We start from the raw sequence: 10551 nt of genomic DNA, 5'->3' as shown, positions 1-10551 counted from the left end.
TATTTACTACTTGAAAAGTGTATTGATGGGCAGCAAAGGAAGTCTTTGTTAAAATGTTAAACTCGGTCAATTTATATTTGATTTCAATATTCAAATTGCTGTTGGCCTCTGCATATCTTTCAATTGGTTTTCTATCGATTGATTTCCACCCCTAACTAAAATACAGAATGGCGAACGGGTGCAACCATCATCACAAAGTGGCTTGACCTGAGGTGATTTTTCCCGTAGCCGATCATCAGGATCATAAATGATGGCGTGAATAGATAATGGATGCCACTTTACCTCCAGCATCGGTAATTGATAGAAGAGATGAAATTATAGAGAAACCGGCTGCAGGATTAGAGAATCAATTGATGATGGCAGTGGTTCTCAGATTTGAGTTTCAACTAAGGGTTTCGCCTGAATATTCGCGATGATATCCTATTCTCGAGGTGCAGCTACGACAACAAGCGGCGATTACCTCAATCGGCAACTTCTACGGCGATCAATACGGACATCGAGCACAACGGACCGAGCATCACCACAAAACAAAATCGTGTTTTTTAGGCCTAGAATAACAAATTTTATTCAAGAGCGAGTTTTTCAACGATGTGAAACAGGTCGTATCGAGGTGCTCCGATTTGGATGAAACTTTCAGGGTTTGTTTGTCTATACATGAGATGAACTCATGCCAAATGTGAGCCCTCTACGACAAAGGGAAGTGGGGTAAAACGGGCTTTGAAGTTTGAGTTCGAAAAAACATAAAAAATCTTAAAATTGCTCGCATTTCCGTAAAACTTCATTAATTTCAACTCTCTTAGATGCATTCGAAAGGTCTTTTGAAGCACTTCAAAATGTGCTATAGACATCCAGGATTGGTTTGACTTTTTCTCATAGCTTTTGCAAATTACTGTTAAAAATTGATTTTTTTAAAACCATAATAACTTTTTGCAACAACCTCAAACACCCATACTCCCATAGGTCAAAAGTTAGGGAATTTCGTGGACTATAAGCCTACGGTATTAACTTGTTGGCCAATCGCAGCTTTTCTCATAGTTTTACGATTTTTCTATAACAAACATTTGACAACGTTGGTTTTTGCCCTGTAGGCTTCCATAGCGGCACTTTTTGGTCTCAATTTTGACATATTCGGAATCCTCAGAAAATTTTACATTAGATTTAGGTGTTGGAATTTTTTTTCGAATGACCCATAGGGTTAAAATTCTCAATTTAATAGATTCATTTTTAACACATTTCTCTTTTTGTTCTATCCCTTTCACCAGAATGCTATTCTCGAAAATATACCATTCTCTGGAATAAACCATGACCCTAGAATATCATTCCCCAGATATCATTTCGCTAGAAATGTCTGTTGTTGTTGGTTTACCAAAAAAAACTGTAATTTTCATGAGCATCATAAAATTCATAAAGATTTTACCTTTTTTGGTATTTTCATACCTTCAAATCTTCAAAATAAGAAATGCTCGGATCTCTATAAGTGTCATAATTGTACTAAAATTTTTCCTTGTTTATATCTTCAAATAATCAAATTGTCAAATCTTAAGTAGAAAGATCAATTTCAGTGAGTTTAACAATTTACGAAAAATAATAATATTTGAACACCAAAAATCAAAATCTAAGGCAATTCTAGATGCCCAAAGCAGTGCATGAGAAAAATTGATTTACTTCATCTATTGATATAGTAGATTTATCACGATAACGGTACACTCAAACAAAATTTCAGTTATGATCCCAAATAAATTTCAGTCTAAAAATAAGGTAAAAACAATCGAAAATGTAAAAAAAAAAATCAAACAATGGCAATACTGACACACAATTTTACCCTTGCTGCACTTTAGTTTGAACGAAAATTAAAAAAAATAACATTTTGTTGGAGTCAAAACTGTAATGGGTAAATTTTGTGTACAGTTTTACTATTTTTTAACGAATTGTAACAGACACTTAAGATTTTATATGGAAAAGCTGTCAAATTTGTATGGAAACATGAATGAGCGAACCAATGTTGCAAACTCACTTCTACGGTCATACGAATGACCCCCAAATAGTTCTAATCAAACTGAAATAAAAAAAAAACCATGGCTGATATTCTGAATAATCAAAATAAAGAAAATGTATAAAAAACTATGTTATCACGGTTTTATGTTGTTTGCAATATTTTTGATCAAATATTTTTTAATATTGGAAAGTCAAAAAGTGATCATATCTTATGAATATTGGTTAATATTGGAAATTATGTAAAATTAAATATTACACACGATTCTTTCTGAGATCCTGTTTCATTTTTTTTAACCTAGTAACTAGATTTTTTTATTACTAAGTTTCATCTCTGTATCTAATCTGTGATAAATATGTATAAATGATAAAAATGTTTCAAATAACAGATAGTATAGTTTCACTATCCATCATTTTTTTATATATATTTTTTTTCATTTTATCATAGCATTTCATCATTTTATCATTTTTTTTAATTTTATCAAAACCAAACACTGGTAGAGAATTCAAATTCCTGTTAGAAAAAAAAGTCTGCGTAAAACAAATCTTTGAAAAAACGTAATGATAAGACATTCCACACTGTTCTTGTTATAGCTTCACTTTCACTATCATTTTTGTATGCAATTTTTATTCCTAAATAAAAAAAAATATTGAATTGAATACCATATAATAACAGTTTGCAACAAAACAAAACAAAACTCAACAAAATTATTACATTTTTATCACAGAGTGGAAACAAAGATGACACGTAAAAGTTTTTAGAGAAGTACTAGATAATATTGCAATACAATTGTAGTATTGAAAGATTGTTATTGTGATGTACTTGAAATGTAATTGTAATGTGATTGTAATGTTCCGTCATCAGGGGTGACATTGGGTCATACAAATTTCAGCATTATTGTATGACCCAATCTCACCCCCAGACCCAATGTCACCCCTAATGACGGTTATTGAAAATATTTGTGTGTTGCAGTTACATGTTTTTTATATTATAATTATGTAATTGTAATTAGGATTAAAAGTAAGTACTTTTATAGGTAAAGGGTTGCTTAACCCTTTCGAGCCTGAATTTTCAAAAAAATATTTTTTAATCTAATGCTGGGAAAATGATTCTTAAGGGTGCACAGCAACCGAAGAAGTTGTTGTCTTCTTATTCCAAATATGTCAAACTTACGGACCCAATCCTGAAAGAATCTGATTGTCAAAATGGTCAAACTTTATTGTAAATAACTTTGAAGACTGTAATTTAGGGGATGAATAAAAAATCATATCGATAGTTCCCGTATTTTTGAAGATACTAAAATGTCTGTAACAGAAATCTGGGTGCAAAAGCGATGGTTGATGTGTACCGTTAAGACCATACGAAAATTATAGGCTAGTTTAGAAAATTTTCATTTTTGGGTCATATATGACCCATCAGGCTTGAAAGGGTTAAATCAACAATAATTATAAACGTGTATCTATTATTTGTTCTCTTTTGAGTTAGATTTGTTACCAAATTATCGATTTTTTACTAATTTGCACTTGTAAGAAAAAACACTCCTGCTCAAGATGAAAATCATCCCTAAAATTCATCAAAATTCTGCAAGATTTAATCTATTGATTGGACCTACCAGAACAACTTTCGCCAATATTCGATTACCAAATGTCACAGCATTTTCCCGTGTCAAATGCATTCCAACCACGACCTGCGGATGGCCGGCTGTGTGTGTGGAACTTTGGTTTTCACCCGGATGCACTTGGTTTAAATCTCATTTTCGTGTTTGATTTCCACTTATTTACACCTTTTAAGCGCATTAGAGCGCGGAACACACACACACAAGTGCATTTACAGTTTAAACCGTGTGTGAAACTGTTTGTGTATATGTGTGACAATCGAACACTTGCACTCACAAATACAGTGGGGATTTATGTGTGTACATTACCTGAACAAGCGACAAATGGTATTGTCTAAATCGATGGACACTGTTAATTAGAAAAATTCAATTAGCAATTAAAATTTTTCCGATTTAATTCAGTTAAAATAAAAGTAAGAAACCAATTTATGATAAATTTCGTTACTTCGCCAACTGCAAACTACAATTACTAAACTTTAACAACAGTGCAACTACCGGTGTTTGTCCAAACACCCCATGAATAGAGTATTAATCGATTGGGGAAAGGGTGCAGACAGGGAATGCACATACTGCCACAATGTTGTTGATTCTATGGCTTCTATGCAGCCGGACCGGAGGCAATCATCCAACACCATTCAATTCACGTGACCCAATCGATCGCCACACCACGTGGTGATGAAGTGCCGTGGACGGTAGATTTGACGAGGTTGAGATGAGCCAGTGGATGCTGTTTTGGGGGAGGTGTTTTGTACTAAGTGGAACGCGGTTTACTGAATAGTTGGAGTGTTTACACAAATTGGTGGAAGTAATGTGATGATTACATTGTTAATTATTGATTAACTTCATTGAAGAAATTGACAAAGCTTCAAAGATTCAAAGATTCAAAGATTCAAAGATTCAAAGATTCAAAGATTCAAAGATTCAAAGATTCAAAGAATCAAAGATTCAAAGATTCAAAGATTCAAAGATTCAAAGATTCAAAGATTCAAAGATTCAAAGATTCAAAGATTCAAAGATTCAAAGATTCAAAGATTCAAAGATTCAGAGAATCAAAGATTCAAAGATTCAAAGATTCAAAGATTCAAAGATTCAAAGATTCAAAGATTCAAAGATTCAAAGATTCAAAGATTCAAAGATTCAAAGATTCAAAGATTCAAAGATTCAAAGATTCAAAGATTCAAAGATTCAAAGATTCAAAGATTCAAAGATTCAAAGATTCAAAGATTCAAAGATTCAAAGATTCAAAGATTCAAAGATTCAAACATTCAAACATTCAAACATTCAAAGATTCAAAGATTCAAAGATTCAAAGATTCAAAGATTCAAAGATTCAAAGATTCAAAGATTCAAAGATTCAAAGATTCAAAGATTCAAAGATTCAAAGATTCAAAGATTCAAAGATTCAAAGATTCAAAGATTCAAGGATTCAAAGATTCAAAGATTCAAAGATTCAAAGATTCAAAGATTCAAAGATGCAAAGATGCAAAGATTCAAAGATTCAAAGATTCAAGATTGAAAGATTCAAAGATTCAAGATTGAAAGATTCAAAGATTCAATGATTCAAATATTCAAGGATTCAAAGATTCAAAGATTCAAAGATTCAAAGATTCAAAGATTCAAGGATACAAAGATTCAAAGATTCAAAGATTCAAAGATTCAAAGATTCAAAGATTCAAAGATTCAAAGATTCAAAGATTCAAAGATTCAAAGATTCAAAGATTCAAAGATTCAAAGATTCAAAGATTCAAAGATTCAAAGATTCAAAGATTCAAAGATTCAAAGATTCAAAGATTCAAAGATTCAAAGATTCAAAGATTCAAAGATTCAAAGATTCAAAGATTCAAGATATTTAGAGATTTAGAGATTTAGAGATTTAGAGATTTAGAGATTTAGAGATTTAGAGATTTAGAGATTTAGAGATTTAGAGATTTAGAGATTTAGAGATTTAGAGATTTAGAGATTTAGAGATTTAGAGATTTAGAGATTTAGAGATTTAGAGATTTAGAGATTTAGAGATTTAGAGATTTAGAGATTTAGAGATTTAGAGATTTAGAGATTTAGAGATTTAGAGATTTAGAGATTTAGAGATTTAGAGATTTAGAGATTTAGAGATTTAGAGATTTAGAGATTTAGAGATTTAGAGATTTAGAGACTTAGATATTTAGAGATTTAGAGATTTAGAGATTTAGAGATTTAGAGATTTAGAGATTTAGAGATTTAGAGATTTAGTGATTTAGTGATTTAGAGATTTAGAGATTTAGAGATTAAGAGAATTAGAGATTTAAAGATTCAAAGATTTTGAGATCTTATTTATTTGAGTTTTTAACAATTTGAGAATTTGAGAATTTAATAGTTTGAGAGTTTGTGGATTAGAAATTTGCATATTTAATTTTGTTGTTAAGATATAAAGATGTTTGGAGCTTGAGCTGCAACCCTTTTAATTTTTTTTTTCAACTGATTTTTTTTCTTTTGAAAATAAATGATATTGTGGTGCAAATTCAACGAGTTTGACTCACCGTCAATACTCAACAGCACTAGATTAATAAACAACCTCTTAATCTCTTCATCTACCTTCTTTCGACTGATAAAACGACTTTGTAATACCCATTCCAAAGTTCCGACTCAAATGAGCCGAACCAACCTGCCAGGTCACTGCACACAATCCTTTCCCCCTAAACTATGTTGCGTTAAAATATGTGTTTTGCAATAAAATAAATTTACTCTTTAACTTGTGCCCACCTTTATGCTTTCTCATTTTCCGAAGTTTTTCTCCGTTTTATTTTCCCTCCACCACCACCAAGCTTTCTGCGGTTGCTGCTTAACAGGTGGGAGCTTTCCACCATGAGTTATGATTTCCGCTTAGGGGGCAAGTTTGTCCGATTTATTTACCGCTGAGGGTTTCGAAACCACAACCGCAAAACAACAGCAGAAAAAAATAGTAAAATAAAGTTTTCCGCGGAGAGTGTAAACAAGACGTGGAAATGGGAAGCGGAAATTTAGTACAACTTTAGTCGGTGTTGCGGCGTATCTTCGATCGAGCGGACTGTAACACTCGCGGATTTTTGGGGTACGATTTCGGAGGAATAAAACACGGTGAAGTTCACTAAAAACTACGAAAACTTTCTCTATTCTCCGATCTATCTACAAGTTACGTCTTCATTCTTCGCGTTCCTCTTGGCGACTTGCTCGTTTGCGCGCGAACTCTCGTTGTCGCGCCGTTGTTTTCGACTGTCAAAGTTGGCAGCGCCGGCCTGTCAGCGCTGCAGGGGTGGGTTACGCACACTGAGAGAAATTTGCGCAAATCTGGTTGAAAACTTCGGCATTGGCCGAACATTCTCCCCCCGGGTTGAAGGCTCGACTTCTAAAATCTAACCCGCTAGAAGAGAATCGGCCGCTGACCACGCTGGAGTTTGTTGGTATTTCATGCTCTCGGACCAGATGGCATGCTTCGTCCCGAACTTGCTGTCATCTAGTGGTGTTCTTCGGTCAGTTGAGTGGTTGAGCTGGAAGCAGAGCTCGGCTGCACTCCCGGGTCCCAAACCAAACGGAACTGCTTCTCGATGCTGGTTAAGATTACAGACTGCAGCAGCTTCTCTGCTAACTTTTCGGCTGCACGGTTACGGTCGGTTGAACGTCGTCGGTCACCGTGGATCCGCTCTTCTGACCGCAGCGTAGGAGGTACGCCTGAATCGCCGGACATGTCGACGTCACCTCGAACTCTTGCCGAGGCGCCGTGTCGAACCATTTCAGGTTCGGCGGGCGGTTGTATCTCTTTATGCTCTGCGAAGGGTTTCTCTTGTTGGAGGGATCTTACTGGCATGATCTGGGGTTCGATCGGATTGGGGTTTGTCTCTTGACTAAGAACGCGCGGTACTTCACTGTCCGTGTAGCAGACTGTATTCAAGTGGCGTCCGTCACACCGCGTGAGCAACGGCTGATCATGATCTTTGGTTGTGATGGGTGGGTTCGAGATGGGTTCGAGTGGTGCACATACCTTGGGGGCTGCTACAGCTGGATCGGCGGGTTCATTTCCGGTACTGACTGGTGGCTGGTGCTGGCACTGCTCAAGGACAGTGACTTGAACGGGTTGGGAAAGCAGTGCGCTACTGAGGGCTACGATCTTCAGATTGACTCCTTGGAGTAGCCCCTCAATCGCCGCGCACTCCATGTCGTGGGCGTCTCGTTCATCGGCAAAAAGATCACTCTCCTCAACATTTTGCAGCACCTGATCTAACTCACCGTAGTACCGCTCTATGTTCTTCGCGAACACCCGGAACTCTGGCAAGGATGGCAGTTGATGATCTTCCTCCAGTTCGGTAAGTCTGCTTTGGAGTAGCAGGATCTTACCCTTGACCTGGCGTCGCTTGTTGGCCAAGCGCTTTGCGGACCACGGTTGTTCGGCTGGGTTCATCTTAACTGGGCTGATCAGGTCTCTCGGGAATCGGTTACTCCGCCGTGGTCGCGCTCGTGGCGACACAGCAGCGGCAGCGTTCGGTCAATGGATTCTGCAGAATTTTGCTGGCTCTTGCAGCAGGTCAACTCGCACACTTTTTCTTCGGGATTTGCGCTTGCAGCAAAAACACTTCTGATCGGGGTGTCACACTTGCTTGTAAGCGAGACACTTTTTTCTTCTCGGGGTTCTTCTGCGCTTGCAGCAAGAATCACTTTGGTCGGGGTGTCACACTGGCTCTTCAGCGAAACACTTCTCTTCGGGATGCCTCGTCGCAGCCACACCTTCCGGAACCTTCCTACTGGCGCTTGCAGCAGGCCCTTTCCGTCAGTGCTGTGGCCTCGACGCAGCTGGATTTGCGAACCGTCCCACTGACGCTTGCAGCGGGTCGCGTTCCGATCTTCTTTCCGTGTGCAGCTGGAGCGACTGCCAAATCCGCAGCGGTGCTGCGAACTGGAATGTTCCACGCTTGGGAACTACACAAAATGGCGTCGCTACGCTCACCACACACACTCACACGCACAGGTTTTTAAGCGAACATTTTCTTTTGCGGTCTCTTGCCGCCACTGTTTCCGCCGTTTCGCCTTCCGGAATGTTCTCGAATCTGATCTTTTTCGGTTCACTGTTGCGCACTCTTTCTGCGGCAAGATGGCAGCCCTTGCCTGCTCCTTGCCTTGCGCACACACAAACACACGTTTTTTCCGGGACAAATGGTGGCGCGTGCCTCCTTTTTGTCGAGAGTTCACACAAACACTTTTGTTCTTTTCAAGATGGCTTCAGCCGGTGGCAATCGGGCCACTTTCTTCCGCCCAACGTGGTCCGTTGACCTTCCGTCAGCGTTACCGTTCCGTCGTTCTGCAGGACACAAACACGGCACGGAACACTCGAAACGGTCGCGGGATGGAGGAAGCTCTTATCCTCATCCGGAGGAACGCGGGAAGTTCGAATCCGTCGCGATTTCGAACCTTTTTTGCGGAAACGAGTTAGCACAAAATGGCGGCCATCCGGTTGGCCTACGCCACCTCTCACTTCACTCGCGAACTTTTCCGATCCGTAGGCTACCGTCTTTTGTCCGGTTCGAATGGACCAAATGTTGCGGCGTATCTTCGATCGAGCGGACTGTAACACTCGCGGATTTTTGGGGTACGATTTCGGAGGAATAAAACACGGTGAAGTTCACTAAAAACTACGAAAACTTTCTCTATTCTCCGATCTATCTACAAGTTACGTCTTCACGCTTCGCGTTCCTCTTGGCGACTTGCTCGTTTGCGCGCGAACTCTCGTTGTCGCGCCGTTGTTTTCGACTGTCAAAGTTGGCAGCGCCGGCCTGTCAGCGCTGCAGGGGTGGGTTACGCACACTGAGAGAAATTTGCGCAAATCTGGTTGAAAACTTCGGCATTGGCCGAACAGTCGGTTTCAGTTAAGATTCCGCGCGCCAAGAAGTTGATGCTTATCGTTTAAATAGGGCAACAACTGGAGCGTGGTGGCTTCTTTTTCTTTCTTGTTTTGTGTGAAGCGACTCAAGAATTTTACATAACATATAAATGTAAACATTTCGCAAAATAAAGGCAAAAACCACTGCCAAGCACAATGGCTTTATGCTTCTCAAAGGGGGAAGGGAAGGTCGAGAAAGCTAAGGAATGTTTTTCTTTTGTGTAATTCCAAAAATAACTGTCTGGGCCGTCTTTTCCACGGTAGCTGTAGGTATTATTGTGGGTGCATTGCAACTTTGGGTTTTCTTCTGAGAATTTGCATTTTGGCCTGTGTGTCTACCACGGTACAAGATGTTGTGTAACAGCGTGGCCTTTTGTGTGAGGTGCTTAAGGTACGTGTTGATGCCACTCTGGCGTGGTTTGGTGCTTACCTCGGGTAGATTATGAGATCTTCGAAGGTTATGGTAGGAAAGCTGCACAAGAAGATAAGCGATTCGATGTCTTTTTGTATAACTACAGTTCAAAAACGAAACCAACATGATTAAATACAAATGCAACGCATTTTTCCAAGAAGACATTTCAATCCGGAAAAATTCCCACTAAAAAGGAGTTGGAAGAACTTTTCCCATTTGCTCATTTTTCCACATTAGCGTTCATTCATTCGCGCAACTCAATTGGAAAAGTTTGCAAATGTGTGCAATTTCAATTCTACAAAAACCCCCAGCTTTCTTTCTCCAAGTGTTGTTGCATAATGTTGCTCGTAATCCACCCACAGTGAGAGCAAAAAAAGCACTCACATGAGTGCGAGCCAGCTGGCTGGCAGTGCATTGAAGAGTGAGACAGAGAAAGCTCCACGCAGCGCGCAAAAGCACAACTTTCAATTAGCGTTAAATCCTTTGAAATTAGCTCAAAGCACCCCGAAATGCATTTCCCCTACCCAACCCTCGCAAAGCGACGCACTAAAATAAAAGAGTTGAAAAAAGAACGTCTGGATGATCCTTTTGGCAGTTTGAAGCTCGGAATTTCTTCCACGCCAGACAACATGAGCTGAGCACATACAC

The 10551-nt window shown here is 38.8% G+C and overlaps 1 protein-coding gene across 1 annotated transcript; it reads right to left on the bottom strand.

Annotated features, from left to right (window-relative positions):
- Positions 1-7076: 7076 nt before the first annotated feature.
- Positions 7077-8018, bottom strand: LOC120414752 (uncharacterized). Its single transcript, XM_039576068.1, has one exon. The coding sequence runs from the start codon at positions 8016-8018 to the stop codon at positions 7077-7079; it is 942 nt and encodes a 313-aa protein (XP_039432002.1).
- Positions 8019-10551: the final 2533 nt, after the last annotated feature.

The sequence above is a fragment of the Culex pipiens genome, chromosome 2 (assembly GCF_016801865.2).
Source record: "Culex pipiens pallens isolate TS chromosome 2, TS_CPP_V2, whole genome shotgun sequence".
Classification (NCBI taxonomy): domain Eukaryota; kingdom Metazoa; phylum Arthropoda; class Insecta; order Diptera; family Culicidae; genus Culex; species Culex pipiens.
This window is presented reverse-complemented; position numbering and strand designations above follow the sequence as displayed.